The following is a 25,004-nucleotide window of genomic DNA, read 5'->3' as shown; positions in this document are numbered from 1 at the left end:
AACTAAACAATTACCAACCATGTTCCTGAAGCATACTGTGTCAAAATGAACTGTCAAATGGATGTAAGTGAAATTACATGTGTACCGCTTTAAGGCCCAGCATGCATTTTAGAGAGGCCGTGGTTCAGAAGGGAGAAATTCAAGCAAATGTTTTTTTGTTCTTTTTTCATATATAGTCTTCAAATTGGTATGGGGATACTATGGAATTACCTCTTAACAGCCATATTCAACAGCTGAGGCTACGTGTTTTGGATGCAATGTTAGAACTGTTTTAACGTGTTGTAGAGCTGTATACATATGCATGTATTTCACATAAAAATGTATATCTCTGCTGTCTTTCACCTGAATGCTATGAACTTCACATTAAAGAGTCCCACAGTCACCTCGTACATATGTGCCAAGTTTGCAGGTTTTCCCACTTTCGGCACCAAATAAGTTAATGTGTGGGTGTTTGGTCAAGTTGAGGTCACTCACTGCATCCAAATGGTCTGTCAGTAAGGGTTGCGATTTGAGAGTTGTTCATCGTGACGAATGGTGCAAGTATAACAAGTTTCATGCATATTGCACGTTCCTAGTGTTAATGGCAGCCTATTGAATTCCTGATCTTCAAGGCCTTGTTATAGTGCGACCTATGTGTTATTCTTTCCCATCTTTTGATTCCAATACTAATTTTACGAATTTTACAAGCCTGCCAATTTTTATAACTTTTGGAGCCAAAAAGTCAGGGTAAAAATAATAACACTAACGATTAAAATAGGTTTCCTATGTAATTCGCAGGACCCCTAATAACATCACCGCCTGGTTGAAATGGTGGTAGTTATTTCATATATTTACTTTACAGCAGTACAGCATTCATCCACCAGCCCAGGCGTTGCTGGGTAGAATCCCACTGAGGGAAGGCCCGGGGGGCAAGTCAGAGGTGCTGGTACACAGACTGAGCCCCCAGAGAGGGAATATGGAAAGATAAGGGCAAGGAGGCGTGTGTGTGTGTGTGTGTGTGTGTGTGTGTGTGTGTGTGTGTGTGTGTGTGTGTGTGTGTGTGTGTGTGTGTGTGTTTGTGGTTGCGCTTGTATGTTGTGGTTGAACTGTTGATTATGACGCACTGTGCTCTCAGGTGTGTGTTGTTTGTGTGTTGTTTATATGTGTGTGTGTGTGTGTGTGTGTGTGTGTGTGTGTATGTGTGTGTGTTCGTGTGTGTGTGTGCGGCATGAGTAAGCAGCCACCAGTTGGGTTCACAGGAAGTCCTCCTCTCTCTCTCCCCACCATCTCTCTATATCAGTCTCATTATATAAATATATCAAAGGTCAGTAAACACAGAGATCCAACACTACGGAAATACAAACAAGCTGCTGGGAATGCAGACGGATAATTGAATCCCTCTCTCTATCTCTCTGTCTGTCAAAGCGCTGCGTGTGTATGAAGGCTGATAGCATAGCTCTTCCATTTCAATAGGGTTCACTCCTTTGATACAGCCTCACAGAGACACCTGTGCAGAGAACCTGTGGGTAAATGGATCATCAATGAGATCCATTCATTACCATCATTGAGTATTGTACCGTAGTGTGTGTGTGTGTGTGTGTGTGTGTGTGTGTGTGTGTGTGTGTGTGTGTGTGTGTGTGTGAGAGAGGGAGTGCGGGGATGAAAGCTGAAATAGAGTGCTTGAATGTGTGTTTATTTGAGCAAAGTCTCAACATACTAGGTGAGAATATCACAGAATGATTGAGTTAGTGTGTATGCACTCACACACACTCACTACCCCTGGTGGTTAATCTTCAAGGTTGTCCCTCTCTGTCTCCGGTTCCATTAAGGTGCGTCACTAATGTCCGTCCAAAATCCACCCTTTTAGGGTCCGAGTTGAAAAACAAAATTTTTGAAGATACATCAGTAGGAACAATATGGCAGAGGAGATGAATTAGGGAGATGAGTTCGAGACATCTATTCATAGAGGGTTTAGCATATCCATCGCATCACAGGCCTTCAAAGGGCTCTGGTGGTCTGGTACAGCCACCCCTGTCCTTTTGGTTTAGATCTGTATTTAATATATTGCCGGTTTTAGTGATGTGCTATTGCAGTATGTATTGTATCATATCTTTAATGATTTTCTGTCATTAGAGTATGAAGATGTGGGGGTTGTTTCGTTATGTAATTGTATTTTATTGCTAACAGGAGACGATAACAATTATATAAATACAATTGGTAATATTATTGTAATGTTATTTCTATGTACCTTCAAAGGTCACTAAATGAATAGCTTGCAATGACGGTTTCTAGGCAGCAGAGGGCGCCCTGGACCTCCTCACTTCTCTAATAGCCAAGGAACGTTCCCTTAAATGGGTAACTTAGCTCCTCCATTATTGTCTAACTAAGCCACTAATATAATTCATATCCAATAGGAAAGCTAGATCATGAATGATAAGAAAGAATACAAACAGGAATTGGTTATCCAGCGAGGGCAAGAGGGATTTTAATCTTTTGTTGGGAAAAAAGGATGTCGACACATACGAATAAGTATACACATCAGGAACTTAGATATTTAGACTGATATTTTACAGTTCATTAATAAAAATATCCATGGCAACACACACACTCACAATCAGGTGCACTAAACACCATCAATTCAATGCGAGTTCTCATCTTAACAATTGGAAAGTCACCATCAATGACATAGGAGACCCAATTATATGTTGTTTCAAATATATTTGGACATCACCAAACACTGTTTGCCAGGTAACGTCACAGGCAACGCAATGGTCTGACACTATTTCAGCCAACCAGAAGAGAGGGCGGTCTAAAGATGACAGACAGGACAGGGACATTGTTAGGCGGTCATTTCTTCTTGGGGGGCGCGGCCTTTCTGGTGCGTCGTGCGGCCCCTGAACGGTGACTGGCCTTGTGCTTCAGTCCAACCTGCTGACCGGGCTTCTTCTTGTTGCCGTTGTTTTTGTTCTTCTTCCCCGGCTTGCCCCGACTCCTAACAAACAAACACACAGACAGACCCACAAACAGTTAGAAATCATGTTGTTGGCTCACTTCAGCTAGCTTAATAGCAAATGAGTCTCTAATAAAGGACCAGGAAACAGTTTTTAACGGTTGCTTTTGAAAGACAAAAGTTCCTGCAACAACAAGTCCAGCCATGCCGAGCTCCCCACTACAGGAAATGAATATCAGGTTAAAAAAGGCCTACACCACTGCTCACTACAGCTGCATTACGCTCAGCTTCTGCTATGCAAAACCGTATTTTCTGTTGCACAATCCTTTACCTGTGCATTTCAACGATTTTGCAGAATAACCGTCACATGGATAAATTGCTTTTTTCATATTATGGATTTTGGGGCCAGAAACCCTATACTGCCCCCTTGGGTACACGTTGACGAGACACCGGGGGGGGTCTACACCGGACAGCAACCTATCAGCGATTTAAAATCTATTGCCTGTTTATATGTATTCATGTACGTCACTTATGTCCCCCATTGCACTCCCCTTGGCAGGATGAATCCCCCCATTCAGAGTTCCTCCTCAAGATTTCTTCCTTGCTAATTCAGGGAGTTTTTTACTTGCCCTCGGGGGGCTAGGGTCAGGGGGGGGTGCCATAAGTGTATGGCCTGTTAAGCCCTTTGATTGAAGGCTTTACAAATCAAACTGAATTGAATGCAGACGGCACTTTGCCGACCTCCCTAGCCATGCTGTGGCCGTTGTGCGGGTGTGGACCTACATCTTGAAGCGGCGGCCGTCCTTCTCGGGGCAGCCCCTGCGCTTGTGGTCCAGACTGCCGCAGTTGAAGCAGCCGGCGGCGACGCCCGACTCCGTGGTGCAGGGGTGGTCCGGGAGGGCGCAGCGGCCGCACGTCTGGCAGTGCCTCCACGCTGGGGGGGGGGGGGGGGGGGGGTGGGGCGGAGCAACACAGGGTTCAAATCATTGATTTATGTTGTGTTCCGTTTTCCTTTGGAAATGGGATGTGTCCATTCATGTCGGGAATTATTTTTTCCCCCGAACTGCTGCCGTGTGTGTTTTACGCATCAAGTTTTACTTGAGAAGTCACGTGATCGGTGTGTAAACACTCACATGGCTTCACGCATTTCTCGCACGCCGTGCAGTGCTTCCACTCGCGGCCGTCCTGCGAAGACAAAGACAACAAAGGGTGTTTAAACGACTAAGCGCTATCCGATCACCGGTGTGGCGGTGTTACAAAAGGCCCCGCCCACGAATGACACGTGTGTCTCTGTGTGTCTGCGGCTGAGTGATGCAGGGCCGTACCTTGGACGGACACACGTTGCACTTGGCGCAGTGCTTGTTCAGGGCACACACATAGCGGTCGCATTTAGAGCACAACCTGGTGGGGGGGAGAGGGAAGAGAGGAGATGTTTACAGTAGAAAATGGCCAAACGCACCTTTTGGTAGCATATGCTGTACGGACATGCTGCATATATTACAGAATATTATATAAAGAGGGAAAAGTCATTATCAATATGCATTGAGAGAACGAGTGTAATTTAGGGGGGAAATCAGGGTAAAAAAAATAAAAAGTACCACACACACACACACACACACACACACACACACACACACACACACACACACACACACACACACACACACACACACACACACACACACACACACACACACACACACACACACACACACACACACACACACACACACGTGGGGGGAAAGAGTAGAGGAAAAAGGAGGAGTCATACATCCCACCCGCCTATTCCCAGAATATAAAGAGCGCCTACTTGTAGCCGTCGTCCTTGGGCAGGACCACATCTCTGGGGGGGATGTTGGTGAAGAGCCGTACGGGGGTCCCCTTCCGGCCCGACTTGCCCTGCTTGTACATGGGATGGTTGTCGTAGTCCACCTGCAGGGAGCAGGATGACCCGGTTACCTCATCTTACACAGCCTTCATTTGTGTTCTGCTTGGTACATGGTAAATGGTCTGCATTTATAAAGCGCTTTTCTTACCACTAGCCACTCAAAGCGATTCACAAAATTGCCTCAAATTCCCCCTTTTAAACACCGACGGCGATGTCAACCACGCAGGGCGACAGCCGCCTCGTCAGGAGCAGTCAGGGTGAGGCGTCTCACTCAGGGTCAACTCCACACTCAGCTAGGAGGAGCCGGGGATCGAACCAGCAACCTTCCAGTTACCAGTCAACCCGCTCTACCTCCTGAGCTACACGCCGCCCCGGTGGGGCTGGTGGGTTTGATGTTACTGTGAGGGGACCAGTCGGTTACCTGGTAGTCCAGCATGACCAGGGATGGCAGGCACTCCAGGATGCGGGGCTCGAAGAAGTAAGGGAAGGTCCAGATCATGGACAGGTCCGCACTGGCAATGTCTGGACGAACACACAGACAGACACCGATACACACAGTGAGTAAGCATCAAAAAATGTTTTGAAATACATTTACTAGTATAAAAATAAAAACACACAAACTAAATAAATCTAGAGCCAATTTTGTCAAATGAAATCACTAATTCAATGAAGAACACATTTATGTGAAACACAAATTTCATACAAGTAAAATTAAATTTATTTGGGTTGGGGGTCTTACCAGGGCTCTGCATTTTCTTCCAGGTCTGGGCGATCTGAGAGAAGCTGCTGGCCAGTGGCTTCACCAGTCCCCCGAATGGCGGGTCAGCCACCATCACCACCTTCTGCCCCTCGGCCTCTGTGAGGAACGCCTCCAGCACCTGATTGGACGCCTGGTTGGGACAGAAGCACCGGTTTAAACACACAAGTTTAAAACCACACGAGGGAGACAGGTTGAAGGTCAAAGAGGTTTATAAAAAAAAAGAAAAAAAAAAAGGGGGTTAGAGAGGCCTACCTCGCCGTCGAAGAAGTGGTGGTTGAACATGTTGTAGAGGCAGAACTCATCCTTGCTGTAGAACTGGGCGTATCTAGGTCGAGAGACAGCACCACAGATTGTGGTTAGATAAGTGTCGATGGTGTGAGCGATGTCACAATGTCACTTTTTTTTCAAATGCATTCAAAAAGGTATTTACTGACTTTAAATCTGTCGATACTTACCATGTTGTGCTATTACACACACACACACACAACACAACATTATATTTAATCCATATTAACAAACAGTTATACAACTAACGTTATATTGTAACATTATTCAGTAAGTATCTGAAGCTAATGTTGCATAGTTGGGTTAATTAAGCTTTTTATCGGTTTGTTCCTTATCTACAGCGTTCAGCGGCATTTGGGCTGAAAAATGCAGCTCGAGTCTCAACAAATTTATAAAAAAATAATAAATCAATAGAGGAGATCATGTGATGCCTCTTAACATTTCCAAGACTTCTTAGCACATGTCTTGTCTTGTTGAACAAACACACCCTAGCTGCAGTACGCTCTTGCACAATCAATACACACACACACGGTATAAGAAGGCACACGAGGAAGGACGGTACACTGCGACAGGTAAGTTGCAAATATAAACTCGATTTTCTGCATTGAGGGAAAATAAAAGTTCTTTGCGTTTGAATATGGGTTAAGTACAATACTATATTTTGTTGCATCATAGAGGTTTTTATTAAAATAATGTGACTGATGACTGTTGAATGGATACGTTATACTTCCTTCCAGTGAGATTGATGCATCTTGTATTTTTGGGAAGTAAAGTACCCCCAACGTTTTTTAAATTAACCTTTAACCTGAAAAACTGGTTTGTTCTTTAAAAACTAAATATGCATGTGTACTACTGTTTGATTTACATAGATATTGAAAGGTTGTCGAAATAAAACCCACCATGCAACAGAGTCAGACATTGTTATTTCCCTCAAACTGAAGCAGCTTTTCTTTCTGCAGAAATGGACCTAAAATCGTCCCCGACCAGCCAGGGTGGAGTGGCGGCCCCCTCTGCTGGGGACATCGGTGTACTGCAACTAGAAGCACTTTGCCTTTCGTCTATCGACTCCAACAGCGAACAAGCAGTTCAGCCTTTCCCCCGTTCCCCAAAACTGCTACGAAAGCTGGCCAAGGCCATACAACCCTCAACAGTAGTCTACTTTTTAACAATTTATAAACCAAACCACTTTTTAAAATTATGGTTTGATATAGTTACAAGTTAGTATATTCAAATCCCAGTCATAAGGATGATTGGCAAGAACCCAAACCTCTACTGCTAGATCTTTGTATAAGCTAACCCTGCTGCACCCCCTTCTCCTGTAGGACGACCTGGCGGCGCGGGTCGATGAGCTCCAGGCAGAGAGGTCTAAAGCAGAGGCCCACATCAAGTCACTGAAGAAACGCAAGGCCGACCTATCCGTGAGCACCGCTAGCCTTCCACACTACTGCAGCGCTTATCCCCATAGAGAGAACCACGTTATTCGCCACAGAGATAATGTTAGAGTGAGATAATGTGAGAGGCTAAATCACCCAAGTGGATACAAAACAACATGGGGAATTACTTGTGACAAGTACAACCGAGTAGAGCCACTACTCAGATTGATATGAGTAGTGGCTCTACTCTTTTTTTTATTGAGTATAAAAGAGGTGGTGAAGTTTGGTGTGCTGGAATTCGAATTCTCCCTAATTCATCTCCTCTGCCATATTGTTCCTACTGATGTATCTTCAAAAATTTTGTTTTTCAACTACAGGTCCTGTTAATTAAAGAACTACAGGCCCTTCTTTACTGAAACACTGTGACAAAAACACAAATTTCTCCCAATTTAAAATTCTGCGTCTCCAGCATTCACTCAACGTTTTTGTCATCTTCCGTTGTGTTTGACAGTGTGCTGGGGGGGTGTAGTTCAAATTAAAGATCTACAGGTTCCTCTTTAACTAAACTACTGTTCTCAAAACACAAACTCCCTTCCAACCTCTCAAACGAAAAATGGCGTTTCCAGCATTCGCTCAATGTATTTGTTCTCCCCCCCCCCCCACCCCGTTTTGTTTTGCGTCTCGCTCTACCTCCTCCTGCTTCCCCTTCCCCTCCTCGTCGACGAAGAGGAGCGCGGAGCTGATGAAGCAGCAGGTGCGGGAGCACTTTGAGGAGATGCGCGAGGCGCTGCGGGAGGACGAGCGCGCGACCCTGGACTCCCTGGAGCAGGACCTGCGCCGCACCGGCGAGCGGCTGGACCAGGTGACCCGCGGCTGGGAGCAGCACCTGGGACAGGTTGGCCGGGCCGCCGCCGCCGTCCAGCGGGCACTGCGGCGCAGCGGGGAGGGCGAGGAGGCCGGGCACGAGGGCCTCGCGGAGGTGGGTGTCGTGGCAGGGAAATAATCACGCGTTGAAAGAATGTGCGAAGACGCAGTTTTTCATGAGGGGGGGGGTTAAGGCGCAGATCCGCTTGGTTGTATGGAAGCACAGCGGTGACTGGTGAATGGACTGCGCTTCTGTAGCGCTTTTCTAACCAGTGGCCACTCAAAGCGCTTTACAATATTGTCTCACGTTCACCCATTCACGCACACATTCACACACCGACGGCGGAGTAAAACCACGCAAGTGCGCCAGCCAGCTCGTCGGGAGCAGTGAGGGTGAGGCGTCTCGCTCAGGGACACCTAGACACTCAGCTAGGAGGAGCCGGGGATCGAACCAGGAACCTTCCTGCTACCAGTCAACCCTCTCTACCTCCAGAGCCACACGTCGTGATGCGCGTGCAAAAATAAAACACGTGCAATAAGTGAGGAATAATTCACTGGCATATTCGGTTAAATGAGTCGATCTCTTGTGTACTACAGTATTTCTCCGATCATCCTCCTCCCTGTATGCCATAACTTGTACATGAGACAGGCATAAGATTGTTCAGGGGTATAGTACGCTAAAGTACGTTATCACTACCCTTAAACTGCGACTGATTATCCTCATCTCCCATCTGTCACATCTGAGGATAATCAGTGTAATGTTTAACTCAATCAATAACACGGTTTGTCTCTTTTCAGCTGGGCCCTCCTGAAAACCAAAGGTATGTTCTCCTTTTCTTCATCTCGATACACACCACCACAGTCTTCGTCTCTGGCCTGCCTCCAAAACCTGCCGTTCTCCGCGTCTTGCTCAAGGTTCAAGAAGCCTGACTCGTCGGAGGCAAAGATCCGTCTGAACGAGGGCCGCTTCAAGAGGCTCCTGAGGGCCCTGCACGGCGTCTCCAGGGAGCTGCGGGCCCAGCTGCCCAGGAAGGCCCTGCTGCTGGGTAGGAGGGTGAAGCTGCGCCCCGGTTATCACTAACCGCTAAGCTAAGCTAACTAGCTGTAGCCACTCGTGCGCAGACCGCATTCACAGCGCTCTGAACGCCTTGGCGGTGAGTTTTACCCCAGTTGCGTGCGTTTAACTTTGTGACCCTTCCGTTACAGACTCCGTGGAGGTGACCTTCGACCGACAGACCTGCCACCCCTCCCTCTCGGTGACGGGGGACGGCCGCGGGCTGGGCCTCCAGGCCCCCGGCGCGGCCCCGCCCGACCAGCACCCGCTGCGCTTCGACCGCGTGTACTGCGCGCTGGCCTCCGTCGCCCTGGCGACCGGCCAGAGCTACTGGGAGGTGGACGTGCGCTGCTGCGACAGCGGCGGCGGCTGGGCTGTGGGCGTGGCCTACGCCTGCCTCCCGAGGAAGGGGCGGGACAAGGGAGCCAAGCTGGGGCGCAACCGCCACTCGTGGTGCGTGGAGTGGCGGGAGGGCCAGCTGGCCGCCTGGCACAACGACCGCAGTGTGGCGCTGGGGGTCCGGGCACGGCTGGTGGGCCGGGTGGGGGTGTGGGTCAACCACGACAAGGGCCAGCTGCTGTTCTACGACGCCGGGAGCATGGAGCTACTGCAGGCCTTCTCGGCCGCCATGACGCCCGTGTTCGACCGGGCGCGCCACCAGTTCACCGAGCCGCTGTTCCCCGCCGTGCGTCTCCTGGAGCCTCACGGAGCCACCGCCCGGCCGTGGGCCAATCACGTGGAGATCTGCGACCTGGCCGCGCTGTGACGGCCCGGAAGGGCGCCCCTCGACTGCACAGCGATATCGTTATGACGCGGCCTGTTTTGTTGTATTGCTTAACATGCACAGTCCTGTTTACTGCTTGTGTGACAGCAAAGGCAGAGGTGTTGATTGAGGCGTCTCGATGGAGGAATGAGCCATCAAACTGCCTGTTATCTGCTGAGGCCCTCCCGCCTTCAAAAAGACCAAGCTCCTCGTCAACCGGCCTGTATACCACCCTGTAGCACTTGGGTGCTGGATTTGGATTAGTTGGTTTTGATTCACCCAAATAAAAAGAATAAAAGAATAACCCTCAATCTGGTTGTTGTTTTTACGACGGATGGTCGAGCGACACTTTTGAGGAATGTTGCAGTTGCTGATTCGGTTGATTTGAGTTCCCTCCTCTCCCCTCGGTGTCTGGAGGTGAAAGCGTCTGCCAGGTGTCTGTAAACTGTAAACGGTAAAGGAGAGCAGACTGACCTGAAGTCGATGTCTAACAGGAGGCTCTCCATGGCCTCATGACCCCCCTCCAGGTTCCGCATCTTGATCAGCTCCTGGAGTCTGGACCACAAATATGCAAGTTATTAAACATGAAGTTCAAATTACACTGGTTTGGAAAAACGAAACAGTGGTTCAATAACCAAATTTTACATAATAATGACACGCATTCAAGTTTCCTTCAGATCAATAGTTAGGGAGTAAAAAAAGATTTGCGTTGATAAACAATGTTCTACCAATTGTGCTTAGTCGTAACTGGATGATGAGGAAGAAGAAGAAGACCCGCATTGATCTGCAGACTGTATCGACCAACAAAAAACCTCTCGCAGTCTCTAACCACTTAAAGCAAGTGGCTAGAGTGCGATTCCATGGCCCCGTGGATCTGTAAAGATCCGGTTTCTAGTCTGCTAGAGGGCTGTCCAACCGGGAGTCATTAATGTATAATATGGTAATTTAAGTTTTAACACCAGACCTGACGTATTTCTTAATCCATATACTAATCATAATCAAATGATAACATCTAATAGTAAAACGCCTTCAATTTCTGAAACTTCCCAAGCGCTAACAAATCAGCCATGAACATGTTCATTTTTACAACTCTACGACATACCTCACAAACCATCTCTGAAAAAAATACTTAACCATCGTCGTCACCGCCTGCGCTTTTACCTTGGCGTTCCGATGCACAGCACCTTCCTGTAGCCCAGCGCAGCGACGGCGTCCAGCAGGAAGTGGGAGCTGCGGTCGGTGAACAGGTACTGGGCGTTGCTCTTCTTGTTCTCCAGTGGCCGCAGCAAGGCGGTGGGCCGCCGCAGCTGGGACACGTTGACCCGGATGATCTTGTGGGCACCGTGGGCCAGGTGCTCCTCCGTGAGCAGCAGCAGCTGGCAGTCCTTGCAGAAGAGCTTGTCGTCCTGCGCAGCGATCTTCCTGAACCTGGGAGAGAGGAGGAGAGAGAGTTGGGAGAGAGAAGGAGAGAGTGGGGAGAGAGAAGGAGAGAGTGGGGAGAGAGAATGGAGAGTTTTTAAAATATCCCATATTTTACTTTTAATATATTGAGTGTAATATCTGATATGTATATACATATTCTGTGTTTAACGTTTTTTATTCTGACTTCTTTATGGTTCACCTGCTTTGGCAAGGTAAATGTTTGTTTCTCATGCCAACAAAGCTTTTTTTAATTGAATTGAATGGTGGATTTGATGCTGCTCCATAACGGTCATCAACATAATCATAAACATTTTATTACAAATAATGCTAGAACATATAGAAATATCATTAAGAAACAGTTATAGGCCATCAAAGTGGCTGTAATGGTTTGGGAAACTTGCTCAAGGAGGCCTACAGGTCGAGCAGACATTACATGATTGAGAGCATGGTATACACCCAGTTAGGACTAGGGGTAAGGGTTGCTTCTTACCTGACACGGTACTGCTGCTGGCTGAAAGGGGGGGCTTTGGACCGATTCTCTACCTCTCTTGCCAAGCTTCTGGCCTCGGTAACCTGAGGGACAATCAATTTAAATATCAACGTCAACCACAACAATGGCGACGTCGTAAAGCAATGGTGTCAAAACCGGGCGATGTTTTGATTCGAGTCCTAGTAGGCACCCACCTTATCATCTTCCCATTGGAAGAAGTTGCATTCTTTCCGATCTCTGCAAGCCGAGCAGGCATAGAACCGTCTGCCTGCCTTGTTCCCACCACCTACCTTCTCGAAGAGCAAGGTGGGACCTGGTAGAAGAAAAAGATAAAGAAATCGCAATACATGTCACCGCATGGGAACGTACTATTGTATTGGCCACATGAAGAAAAGTAAAGGACAACTAGTAGGGCGCTAAAAACCTCCTTACCGTGCGGACATGGTGGGCCTTTCTTCCCGTCGTCTGGGAGGATCACTTCTATTCCAAAGCTTTCATCGGTTTTGTCCTCATCGACCATGTTTTAGATATTAAATGTGTAAGGATAATGTGAGTTGAGCAGCATGTAGAGTGCTGGAGCTGAAAGCATGGGGGAGCGTCGCGGATATATGACGTAGATTCCTGACGTCAGTACACTAAGTATTTGCACACACACACACACAAACACACACACACACACACACACACACACACAGACACACACACACACACACACACACACACGCACGCACACACACACACATAAATATATGCATGCATTATATATATATATATATATATATATATATATAAATAAATTCAGCAAATTTAGGGTTAGTGTCATAACAGACTCAAGTAAAACTCGCATAATAAACCCAAAATATACCATCAAGTATTGATATTATAACCAATTTACCCCAGCAGGTGGCAGAAAAAGACTACGCTTACTATAGCCTATTTATTACTATCTGTTGTTTCTAATTTAAGTACTACCTAAAATAAAATTGCTTGTAATAGATGTAAATCTTATGTTCATAAGAATACATATGAATTATTATATAATGTGAAATAATGACTCAATAGAGTTACAGTATTATTATTATTTAGATACATGTATTTATAGTGTACTATGTGTACTAGTTTTGTATTCATTATTATGATTATAATTATTATTCACAGTATTATTATTATTCAGCAATAATGTAAATTTAACAAGTGAACCGTACGTTTCGAGCTTAATGTAACAGTGAATATGCCTCTTTGGTAGGGTGTCATGAACGGTGTCAACCCACAAACGTTATTTAAAATATTAACATGAACTATATGCTATGTATTAATACTGCCTGTCACGTAATTATCTTCCCTGAGTGACAAAAGAAAACACATCATCCCCACATCATTCCCACAAAGGTCCCCTTGTGTCTAGCCTGCGCACACACTACAATATGCTGCAGTGTTTACATTGCGTCGGGAACTCGCAGCCAGTGGTTTGTAGTCCGGATATAATGATTACACAAGCACACTCATGTTTCAAATCGCTTCAAAAAACTTCAAATCCCATATCCTTGCCTACGCAGTGAGCTGTCAGATGCGCTATTCAGCACCTGGCTGCTGGGAGGATGCTGAAGCAGCGTAGCAGACCATAATACGCGCCCACACCCGCCCTGCTCCTGTTGTTAGGAGGCTGGTCGACTGTAGCACTGCTCTCTTTAAAATTATAATTAAGCAGACGTATTCTGTTGATACGTTTTATGCCTTTAAGACGAGCTCGTCGACTGACACCCTCCATGCAACGTTGCATGTATTTTACATATTTATCTTCATTGTATTCTAACATTGGCTTTTTGGTGTGAATAGTGGGGCTACCTTTTTTTTGCATCTGCTGTTCAAAGGGATCAACACATTGGCACCATGAGCAGCACTGGTGAGTTATTTCTCTCCTCTTTCCTCCTCCTCCTCCTCCTCCTTTTAAATGTTGCTGCATCTTAACGATTCTGCACAGATGTACGATGTACGTACGATTTGAGCGATTATTGCATTTGGATGGGGATTTCGTGGTATACGCACGGTGGGATCAATACTGGTGGCGTTTGTGTTTCAGTGGTCCAAACCCAGTAACGCCCATTGTCCCTCCGAGTCGTATAGTGTGGCCCTTTAAATGTGTTGCAATGCAGTCCATACCACGGGTGGGAGTGAGAATACGTCTGTAGGGGAATTTTCAGGGTATGGGATACATAGATGTATGTATTTTGTTAATTCATCGAATATCTGTTTTGTTATCATGTATGATAACGTATGCATCCTCTTGACATTAACACGTGAGACGTGTCATCGTGAGTTTGTATTTGATCTATGATGAAATTCAGTTTTCATTGTTGTGACACCCAAACTAGGTTAAGGACGAAATAATAATTTGACGTCAGCAGATTCTGAGACAGTACATACAGGTAATTTGTGATGTATTTGCTTTCTCTTGAAGTTTTTTCTCCTGTCTGAAATTCAGGGTGGTGGTTAGAGATGGTGTTTACTTTTGTCCTAGAAAATGTCCATTGTGCAAAGGATTTATAAATGATGTGTAATTACACCTGTCAGCTAAGTCAGTGTGTGTGTGTGTGTGTGTGTGTGTGTGTGTGTGTGTGTGTGTGTGTGTGTGTGTGTGTGTGTGTGTGTATGTGTGTGAGTGTCTGTTTCAATGTCAGTATATCACATTAGTATTTAGTCATATAGCACATATTTTACACAAAGTAGCTTACATGTGCGGCTGAGAATCAAGTACATATGTGAATAAACACCATCTAGTGATTCCATGAGTGCATACTAGCATGTTTGCATGGATGTCTCCAGTGTTATAACATAAGTTATTGTTCTGCCAGATGTTTTTAACATTTCTGCCTGATGTGACACTAGTTGGCTTTTGATCACAGGTATAGAGGAGGGCCAAACAGACCACGTTTTTTGTCTTTCGAAGGACTGCCATCAGTAAAAGCACTTCTTTTGCAGTGAAGCAGGTGTCAGAGTTACACCCATGGTGACTTCATGTTGTGATCTCATCAAAGAGCGCAACAGGGAACCACCGGAGCCAAAACTTTAGAGGGATCTGTTTATCTGAGTTGAACTTTGCCGTGGTCTTCTTTTGAAAGTGGAGAGAAGAGGAAGTTCAGAGCCCAGTTTAGTCTTCTTCTACTATTTAGCCATTTAGCGTTTGCTTCTACGGAGGACATTTGCTTTTAATCAACTTGTGGGGAGCTTGAAATGCATGTCATTAAGGAGGAGCAGGTATAGGCTAAGCCATCTACCTCGAGCATACAGGTAGAGTGCAGACCTCTCAATCCAAGTGTTGCACGGATAACCCCTTTTTTTCCACCCACAGGAAATTACATGAACAACTAGAAAGTCCCAGCATCTGGGTAACAGGTGGATTCAGTTTTGCTCTATCTCTCTCTATTGCACTCTTTAAACAATGGCTTAATGGGTTCACGACCTTGGGAATTCCTGCGTTGTATTACTCATCACTTGCATCCATCACTTTGGTTTCTAAAAGCGATACTGCATACATCTTCAGATAATGAGGATGAACATATTGTTGTCGTGGTATGAATTATGTACCAAACACTTAAGCCCAGGGCAAGGGTTTCCCGAACGCATTCATGCCTTGACATGACAATTTGTGAAGCTACTTTTGGCTCAGCACCTCTCCGTTAACTTGTGCAGTAAAATAAGCAATAACATACTTAAGAAAAAGACATAGAGGACATCTTCCATTACAAACTACAATGGTTATTATGTATACTAGCTTCCACGAGAAGGTATCGCCTGCACCTAGAATCACACAGAAGTGAGAGGCACATCACCTACTTGTCAAACTCCCCGGGCGGGGTTTAACAAGAAGTCGGGGTGGTGTTTAACCGACAAAGCCATCTAATTACTGCCTCCATGTCAGTCTCTCAGCCCCTCCCCAGGATTTAGCCAGGCTCTTTATTTGAAAATATAATTTACGGTTAGTGTGTAGAGTCGTGCCATGTTGTACCTCTGTCTGAGGATGGAGGCACCTTTGGGTGACCTCTTTGTTGGTATGATTATGGCAATATGCCAGTGGGTGATGGATGGGTTGTCACACCGTGACTTGCTGACCGGGTTAGCGAAAGATGAGAGAAACGAGAGAGGAGAGGAGGGGAAGCATAGCCTATGCGTCTGCTTTACGGTTTCATAGGGGTGCTGTGCTGACCTGTGTGTGTGTGTATGTTTGTGTGTATGTGTGTGTGTGTGTGTGTGTGTGTGTGTGTGTGTGTGTTTGTGTGTGCATGTTCTTCCTCTGTAATATTTTGATAATAGCAGTGCTTACAGGGACAATTTAATTTCTTTCTTTGCCCCAATTTTTCATCCTAATTGTCAAACTGCATGGGCGAAAAAAGGAAAAGTAATTCCCATAAAGTATCCTATATTTTGCTAAAAAACTATATTCCATTTGCCAGCATGGTTCAAAGTCAGCTAATCTGTGATATCACTGCAGCTGTATTTTGCTAGCCGAGATAATTACTAGTGTTAATACTCACCAGAGACCTCGAACACACACAGACCAGCAATTAAGCCAGCAATGTGACATGGGTTTGGGACATTTCTGTGGGCCGCTGTTTGCTTTTTTGTGTTTGTTGTTGATGCCAACAGCCACTCTGTATCACAATTCGCGTCTACCTTCAACTCTTGGATTAGATGCTGTCATTGGGTTGCTGATTTGAAATGTGTCTGGTTTCTGTGGGGTTAGGGGGGTTAGGGGTTTTGGTCACTGAGGTGAACACTTCTGGGTTGATCTTCTAGGATTTTGAATCGATGAATCTAACCATCACATTTTTCTTCTTTAGTCTGTGGTTTGCTTTGTATGTTTACATTATTGCAATACCCTGTTATAACTTTGTCAAATTGTAACAACCTGATCTTATACTCGCCTTCCCATTATTGCTTCCACACAGTGGAGCGGAGTAGATCCTGAAATTAATGATTTATTAGAAATGAGAAAAACTGAAAACTATGTACTGAATCAAGAAATCGATCTTGTTCATCCATTTTTAATCAAATTGTGAATGCAAGAATCAAAATCAAATCTAATGGTGAGATACCGGAAGATTTACACACCCTAACCTGTAGTCGCCTTTGAGCAAGATGCCAGACATCACAGTTGCTTTGATAAAAGTGCCTGCTAAATGACAGTTAAGTAGATATACTCAACATTAGACAACCAGTTGGATTAGCTTATCCAGCACTTCTAAGATGCTAATGCAGCATCTTCTGTCTGGAACAGGACGTCCTAAACTCTGTCTGGAACATCCAACATTCAACAGATAAGGAACACATTTCCCAGGGTTCAGATCAACATTGCGTACATTATCTTACAATGTTTGCTAATTAAGAAATGTGTGTTTGTGGCATTCATCCAAAGTAGCTTACAGTAAATCAAAATACATATACTTAATGAGGTTTGAGGGTTAGGCATCTCACTCATAGATGCCTGAAGGTAGCAGACAGACATTGGGGATCGAACGCAGTAGCTTTTCGTTACTGCTAGGGTGTTTGACTCCCTGCCGAAAGGAACCGGGTCTGAACCCTGATGCCTGCAGTCTACCTGTACGCATCCCTGAGCAAGATGCCCCAACCCCTACCTTTTCCATAATGACCTGTCGCTGTGTCTCCTAAATTATTAAATTGTGTTGTCAGGCAAAATGAGGAACACACATGGACAAAGAAACAGGATGCAGAGTCATAATGTACGGAACGACCAGTAATCCTATGAGATTCTTAGATGTTTCATATCCAGGAATAGCATGAGTCGCGACTCATATACTGCATACCGGCCTCTCTAATCCAAATGCGTGCGTGTATTTGTGTGTGGGAGTGTGGGTGTTAGTGTGTGTGTGTGAGAGAGAGAGAGAGAGAGAGAGAGAGAGAGAGAGGCAATGGAATTCAGAAGATGGTGTGTGTGTGTGTGTGTGTGTGTGTGTGTGTGTGTGTGTGTGTGTGTGCGTGTGTGTGTGTGTGTGTGTGTGTTTGTGATAACATGTGAGATGTGGTGTGTGCATGTGTCCGTGTGACGGTGGTTGCATAGTGGGAACAGCTGAAAGTGTGTGTGTGTCTTTGTTTGTATGTATGTGTATGTGTGTGTGTGTGTGTGTGTGTGTGTCTGTGTGTGTCTGTGTGTTTGTATGTTGAGGTGTGTTTGTGTGTCTGTCTTTTTTTGTGTGTGTGTGTGTGTCTTTGTTTGTATGTGTGTGCGTCTGTGGTTGTGTGTGTGTATGTGTGTGTGTGTGTGTGTGTCTCTGTGTGTGTGCGTGAGTGTGGCGGAGGTCTACTAAAATAGACGAGGTGCTACACAGGGCTGAACCTCTCCCTATGTTATCGGAAAAGTATATGATCATATATTTAGTATCTATCTGTCAAATCACTCCCGTCCTCTCCCACATAACTTCTGTTACCACGCCTGTAAATATCAAATGGTTTAAAACCTGAGTGTGTTTGTGTCTGAGCGGGGGAATAGATGTGCTGCCATCTTCAGTTTATTTGGTAATGCAAACACTTTATCCAATCTCACTTTCAGTATGTACTGTATGCATACATAAACACAGCAATACATCACCGTGGATGGTATGTAGAGCCATGAGTAAGATGGTTAGGTTGGTTAAGTATGAATACCAATCGAAAACGTCTGTGTCTGAACCCCAATGTACGCTGTCTTGATGTTCAATCCCTACCTTATCCTTAATGAAAAGTATTGAGGTTTGATAAAAGAGTATGCTTAATATGTTATTAGTGCATTGATGACTATAACTAAGCAGTGGTTCGGAGTTTAACTCATTAAATTTTCTGTCAGCTTTAGAAAATGAAACCTTTATATTGTTAGTTTAATGTAGTAAATTATAGTTTACTACAGCTTCGGGTTTAATGAGGACTTAAGGAGAAACCTCTTCTCCAGACACTGTTGGAAAATAAAGAGCTCATTAAAAAACGAAACATTTTTTCTACCAGCCTTCGAGGAAAAATCATTTTATGTAGCAAATAATTCAGAATTAGGTAAAAGTGATGGGGTCCAGGGTACTTAAAAATCGGCTGTGAGTAATGTTTGATAGAAAGTTTAACTAGTTTGTTCTAAACAAACAAGCATGCTTACTTTCTTGAAATCTTATCATATATTTCATAGCATAGTTTTGTTTGAAGTTCTTCAGTGTCCTGTTAGTTTGTCTTGAATTCCGGTTTTCTGCATATTTAACTAATAAATACATAAGATCAGGACTATGTTGGCTGAACGACTTCAGAAGCATTGGTTGCTAGTGTTCTATTGACATACAGATGTGGTGGACGTGCTTGCTGTGTTTTTGTGGAGCAAGGTGTGGAATGTCATCATGCGGTGATACCTAGAACACAAACCCCTAGCCTCCGTCTGTTCAACCGACATGAGACATTTCAGTAAAAAAGAATCGGGCACTGTTGCTACTTCAAAGTAGCTAACATTCAACATATAACATTTTACATTTATTTGTGAAATGAGACATTTTTATCCAAACCAACAATTTTATCCAACGTAAGAATAACAGGAGCTGTGTACAACACAATATAAAATTGTGAACAAAGAAAAACAAATAATGTACAAGAATAGCAGGCTAGTCTCGGATGGAAAACAGACACTAATGGATGGTCGGCCTTGCTTTTAAAGGTCCATCATGCATTGATTTGACTTAATAAGTAGACCTTTACGGCGACCGTTTTAGATTGATCAGAATTCCTCTCACAATCTTTTCCAACATCAGCTCTTGTAGTCAAAATGTAAATGCAATACAATCATATAGCATGCACTCTACCTCATAGACAGGGAAACTCAAATGTAAAATATTGCTATATATATTTACTCATAATTTCTATCTTCTATCAAATATAACTCTACACAAAAGGGATTACTGACACCAATGTTATCAACGTACGCAAGGGATGCTTACTCGTTCAGTTACAGTTTGTTACAGATAAATGGAAGCCGGGAAACCAACATGGCTGCTGTGTGCCGGGTTTCTGGTATGAGTCACACTCTGGTGAAAGGAGGGTGAAGTATAGTCTACTGGAAAGCTGTAGCTTACTCTGCAATATAAATGTAGATCAGGTTGCCACAAGGAGAAGAGCCAGACAGACATATGGAGAGAGCAAGAGAGAGAGAGAGAGAGAGAGAGAGAGAGAGATCAATGAACTTGAGTGAATTATTCATCAATCCACTTTCTTCGCTCGTATACTCTCTACATTTGTCTTTAATGTATATCTGTGCTTGTGTGTGTGTATGTGTATGTGTGTTTGGGTACCACTGAATTCAGAATTCTGAACTTCATTCTCCTCCTCTTCTGTCCTTTTCTGTCCTCCTAAATTCCTCCCCTGTCTTCTTCTCTTCTCATCCCCTTTCATGCCATCCCACTCTTGTCCTCTCCTTTCCTCTCCTCTTTTCAATCTCTCTCTTCTACTCTCCTTTCAATGTTTTTCTTACTTCCTCTAGTAGTAGAAAACTTAATTGTACCCGTGGGGCAGTTTGGTTTGCGGCACAGTCACACTTCATGACAGGACATTAGACATATGACACAAACAGATGGTCCATACATCAGACACCGACAGACATAACATCAAGAACATACATCACACACTACAATACACTATACACCCTTGGATATGACCAGGCCAGCTGGACATAGCTTATTTTGACTGATTTAAGGCTTTTATGGCTTGTGGTACAAAAGAAAATTTGGATCTGTTCTTGGTCATAAGGGGTAGGCAGAAACGATGACCAGATAGCAGTAGTTTAGAATGGGATGCCAGGGGGTGTGTATAGTCACAAACAATGTTATTGGCCTTTTTCACCAGTCTGTCTTTGTAAATGTGTTCAATGTTCGGTGGTGTGATCCCAAGTAACTTGCTGGCAGTTGATAGGTCTACCCTTCTCTCCTTCCACCCCCTCTCCTCCCATCACTCCCCTCCCCTCCCATTGGAGACACAACAATAGTACAGCTACATAGTAGTGCTGTGTCATCACCGCTATGAGCTAACCCAAAGTGAACCCACGCAGGCTCCTCCCCTCCCTGGCCAGAGGAAGTTAACCAGATTAGCACCCCCAAACATCCCATCTCGTGTCCGCGACTGTTGGTCACACAAACACACACACACACGCACACACACACACACACACACACACACACACACACACACACACACACACACACACACTCACACAAGATGCCGAAACATTGAGCTAACCCGAACATTTGTTTCGCAGCTAAAGACGGAACAAAAGAAAAAGGATTGAGATTAATGTGGGGCATTCACTCAATGAATCAAAGAATGAGTCTGTCCAATCTTGCTTAGAGAAAGTGTGTGTGTGTGTGTGTGTGTGGGGGGGTGTGTGTGTGTGTGTGTGTGTGTGTGTGTTAGTGCGTTTGTGTGTGTGTGTGTGTGTGTGTGTGTGTGTGTGTGTGTGTGTGTGTGTGTGTGAAGCTAAATGGTACCAAGGACTCACCACAGGGACACCATCACAGGGACCCTATCCTATGTAATTTGGATACGTCACATTGCGACATAGCGCCAGGGAACCCAGTAAGGAACAATACATTGGGTCTTAATGGAGGTTAGGATAAGAATACGAATGCAGACAAGCAGCACTACACACACCTGACACCTCCCTTCACTCCCCTCTCAGTCCCTAACTAGTCCACAGCAAACCCAGCAGTAGCTAAATAAGCTAATCATTTTGTGGGGGCTAATGTACATGCTAGGGGGCTCAAATCTCACTGAAAGGTGCTCAGCAAACACACCACATCTCTCCAAGGCCTAGGCATCCTTTAGCAACATGCCTCCACCTTTACCTGCTCTTTGTTTATTTACTCCATATTTTCATGTCTCTGAATCTTATCCACTTTGGATAAGATCATTCTGTATGACCTTTGCTCATGTTTGCCGAAATCAATAAACCATGCGGTGTACAGAATTAGAAAAAAAGACCGCAGATACGGCCGTGTATTGAAGTTATCAGTTTTATCAACACCTTGTCCTGAGTTCTTAGTACTTTTCCATCTAGTCCAAAAAGTATTTTTCTGTGGCTTGGTTTTCCATCGCACAGGAAGCTGTGCTGTGACTTAATGACAGGCCTGCTTAGTTTAACCAGACCCCTCCACTCACCGTGGCCCCATTTGTATATTTTATATTTAGATGAGTAGTTATTTCAGGGAGAACTTCAGATGTAATTTAAAATGTTTTTCTCAGAAGGATAGAGGATTATATTCATTTAGAAACGTGGAACTGCTGTAAGAGTAACGTTCATGTCAGGTAAATGTTCAGGTTTGTCCTGACATTTCACTGGATTACTTACAGACTGTCTGCATGTGTGGCCTTTCCATTTTAAGACACGTGTTAAGAAAGAAAGAACCAATGAACGGATGAAAGAAAGAGGGAAAAGGTATCTTAAACAATCAGTGAGTAAATGATAGAACTGAAGCTGACCGAAAGGGATATCAGAGCAAAACGAAGGAGAAAAAAGATAACAGCTAATTTGAATATAGATCAGAGGGAATGAGATAGAGAGGCCAAGTGGTCTAGAGTCCCTCTACGATGCTGTCCCAGTGTAATGTCTGGGATACACTTTTCTGACACACATCCACACATCCCTTCCCCTTGCCCTGTCTCCATTGGTTACGGGCCTGCCCGTTCCCCCACTTCCTTCTCTCCATCCCTCCTCTGCTGAAAAACTGTAGTGCTGACACACCCCAAAGAGAGAGAGAGAGAGAGAGAGAGAGAGAGAGAGAGAGTGGATGTGTAAGGGAGGGAGCGAGAGAGGGACAGAGAAGGGGAGGGTGAGAGGGAGAGAATGAGAGAGTTCTCTCAGTATAATGCTCATACTGTGGTCAAAGTAGCTAAGCTTGTTAACAGTGTGTGTGTGTGTGTGTGTGTGTGTGTGTGTGTGTGTGTGTGCGTGTGTGTGTGAGAGTGTGTGTGTCTCGTACCGCCAGGACTATAAAACAAATTCAATAAATCAGGTCCTGCCCTCCAGTAGCCCATAGCTTTACAGTCACTAGTCCAACTAGCAGACTCTATCCATTAGAAAAACCATTATTAAGTCAGATCTAACTATCTTCAGCAGGGGTCTCAAACTTGCGGCCCTGGGGCCAATTGAGGCCCGCGGGATGATATTTTGTGGCCCCCTACTTGACATCAAAGTGTTAGTGCGGCCCGGGCGTTGTTGTCAAACGCACAGATGTCCCGGTTTTGTCAGGACAGTCCCAATTTTGAGTTGCGTGTCCTGAGTCCCGACAAGAGCCAAAGGATGCTAAAATGTCCCGGTTTCCACCAACCGCTATGAAATGTCCCCCGTTTTCAGCGAAAAAATAGCCAACGCGATCTAATTATAGCCCGCTCATTAACTTAGATTGGGTCAGTTGTGCTCCATTTTTTTGTGGAATACTTGATGCGGCCCAGCCTGACCCAGACTCTACCTCCAGCGGCCCCCAGGTAAGTTGAGTTTGGGACCCCTGATCTACAGTATCTATCTATACCAGGGGTCTAAAACTCGCGGCCCGGGGGCCAATTGAGGCCCGCTGGATGATATTTTGTGGCCCCCTACTTGACATCAAAGTTTAGTGTTAGTGCGGCCCGCCCGATGTTGTCAAATGCACATTTTTGCTGAGCGGCTTGCCACGCTTTTTTATCACTTGTGATAGGTGACCAGATGTCCCGGTTTTGCGGGGACAGTCCCAATTTTGAGTTGCGTGCCCTGAGTCCCGACAAAAGCCAAAGGACGCTAAAATGTCCCGGTTTCCACCAACGACTATGAAATGTCCCCTGTTGTCAGCGATTACATAGCCAACGTGATCTAATTATAGCCCGATCATTAACTTTGATTGGGTCAGTTGTGCTCCTTTTTTGTGTGGAATACTTGATGCGGCCCAGCCTGACCCAGACTCTACCTCCAGCGGCCCCCAGGTAAGTTGAGTTTGAGACTAGACCCTGATCTATACTATCTGTAGGAACACAGCAACAGTCTTCTAGCCTGGGTTGCCCCACCCATTCTTCCGGCAAATTGAGTTTGCTCTGCACAAGGTTCTGGAGAAGAGCAATACATTTCTTTCTGCTTCCGATACGTTTTTGCGGGAGCCAATCACCAAGCTGGCTTTTCCCCTTGGCGCGCTATTGGCTGGTTTAACACAATGACGACAGGGAAGCGACTGCAAGCAGCCAATCGCGTACAGAGTCAATTGAACTTGGCCCGTTGATCACGCCTCTTGTGCTGAAGAAAATGATGGCCGCTTCCCCAGACCAACGTGCATTCTACGATTGGCTTGGTCTGGTTATAGCCGGACTAACAGTCTTCAGCATAAAGCATAAAGCCTCTACACCGTAAGACGGCCGATATCGCAGAGGAGCGTCTCTAGAACCCGTCGCCGTCGCAACCTTTGTCATCCCGCGGTACGGTGTGCTTCGCGCTTCTTTAGCGTTTTTAGACGCGCATAAAAGTGAAAATATTCTCAACTTTTATGCGCATCCCCAGTAGCACAGCGAGGCAAGAGCTTCAAGTCATCTTGAATCCATTTAGCCCCCCCCCCCCACCCCGTCGGGCACGTAGCCCCACTCGGTTCGCCAAGGCGTCCGACGTGGCTGTGTTTCTAGCGACGTGCCTCCTTGTCTGATCCCCACCTCACTGTAAAGTGTGTCATCGACGGCTGGTTTTAGCTGCCACACCTCCCACGAGTCATGCTGCCCAGACTCCGGGACAGGGTGCATTAGCTAATGAGCAGGGCACACAGGATAAACCAGCCCGCCCGGCACACGTTTGAGGAGGAGCTCTGGCATGTTGGTCGGTAACACGTTCTCTCCATGCACCATCTTGACAACGCTCCAATTTACTGGCTTTTCTTTCACACGTCTACCTAGTATGCACACGAATACTGCACTACACTGTGGAGCAACCCTATTCTCAGGCCCAGGACTTAGGGTAGGGTACCGGAAGTGCCCTGAGACAACCCCATGCTTGAACAGGTAATAGGGGTGGTCTTATGGTACTTCAAGTGCACTGTGTCTTTTGTTTCGTTTTCCAAAATGATCAGATTCAAGAAGAACACACACATTTGCATATAGTCTATCCATATTATACACAGATGGACGCACACACACAAACAGCATGACTTGCCTTATATA

The 25,004-nt window shown here is 45.3% G+C and overlaps 2 protein-coding genes across 2 annotated transcripts; one reads left to right on the top strand and one right to left on the bottom strand.

Annotated features, from left to right (window-relative positions):
• Nucleotides 1-2,464: 2,464 nt before the first annotated feature.
• zcchc4 (zinc finger, CCHC domain containing 4) lies at nucleotides 2,465-12,391 on the bottom strand. The gene is made up of 13 exons (XM_079758319.1): nucleotides 12,261-12,391; nucleotides 12,023-12,141; nucleotides 11,829-11,911; nucleotides 11,078-11,344; nucleotides 10,391-10,471; nucleotides 5,830-5,902; nucleotides 5,557-5,707; nucleotides 5,239-5,339; nucleotides 4,740-4,861; nucleotides 4,255-4,330; nucleotides 4,063-4,114; nucleotides 3,713-3,863; nucleotides 2,465-2,971 (listed from the first exon to the last, which is right to left on the bottom strand). The coding sequence occupies exons 1-13, from the start codon at nucleotides 12,346-12,348 to the stop codon at nucleotides 2,827-2,829; spliced, it is 1,509 nt and encodes a 502-aa protein (XP_079614445.1). The 5' UTR covers nucleotides 12,349-12,391; the 3' UTR covers nucleotides 2,465-2,826.
• Nucleotides 6,363-10,217, top strand: LOC307091367 (uncharacterized protein). Its single transcript, XM_079758320.1, has 7 exons — nucleotides 6,363-6,434; nucleotides 6,822-7,012; nucleotides 7,185-7,280; nucleotides 7,963-8,214; nucleotides 8,898-8,920; nucleotides 9,015-9,145; nucleotides 9,306-10,217. Exons 2-7 carry the CDS (start codon nucleotides 6,824-6,826, stop codon nucleotides 9,917-9,919), a joined length of 1,305 nt encoding a protein of 434 aa, XP_079614446.1. The 5' UTR covers nucleotides 6,363-6,434; nucleotides 6,822-6,823; the 3' UTR covers nucleotides 9,920-10,217.
• Nucleotides 12,392-25,004: the final 12,613 nt, after the last annotated feature.

The sequence above is a fragment of the Pollachius pollachius genome (genome assembly GCF_949987615.1).
Source record: "Pollachius pollachius genome assembly, chromosome: 20".
Taxonomy (NCBI): domain Eukaryota; kingdom Metazoa; phylum Chordata; class Actinopteri; order Gadiformes; family Gadidae; genus Pollachius; species Pollachius pollachius.
Note: the sequence above shows the minus strand (reverse complement) of the source record. Positions and strands in the feature narration are given on the sequence as shown.

Bases quoted from the DNA above. Each gene is read 5' to 3' on its own strand.
- LOC307091367 (XM_079758320.1), top strand. From the start codon at position 6,824: ATGGACCTAAAATCGTCCCCGACCAGCCAGGGTGGAGTGGCGGCCCCC. The intron at 7,013-7,184 runs GTAGTCTACTTT...CTTCTCCTGTAG, and splicing joins AGGCCATACAACCCTCAACA to GACGACCTGGCGGCGCGGGT. The intron at 8,921-9,014 runs GTATGTTCTCCT...GTCTTGCTCAAG, and splicing joins GGCCCTCCTGAAAACCAAAG to GTTCAAGAAGCCTGACTCGT.
- zcchc4 (XM_079758319.1), bottom strand. From the start codon at position 12,348: ATGGTCGATGAGGACAAAACCGATGAAAGCTTTGGAATAGAAGTGATC. The intron at 5,708-5,829 runs GTAGGCCTCTCT...TGTCCCAACCAG, and splicing joins ACCACTTCTTCGACGGCGAG to GCGTCCAATCAGGTGCTGGA. The intron at 5,340-5,556 runs GTAAGACCCCCA...GTGTTCGTCCAG, and splicing joins GAAGAAAATGCAGAGCCCTG to ACATTGCCAGTGCGGACCTG.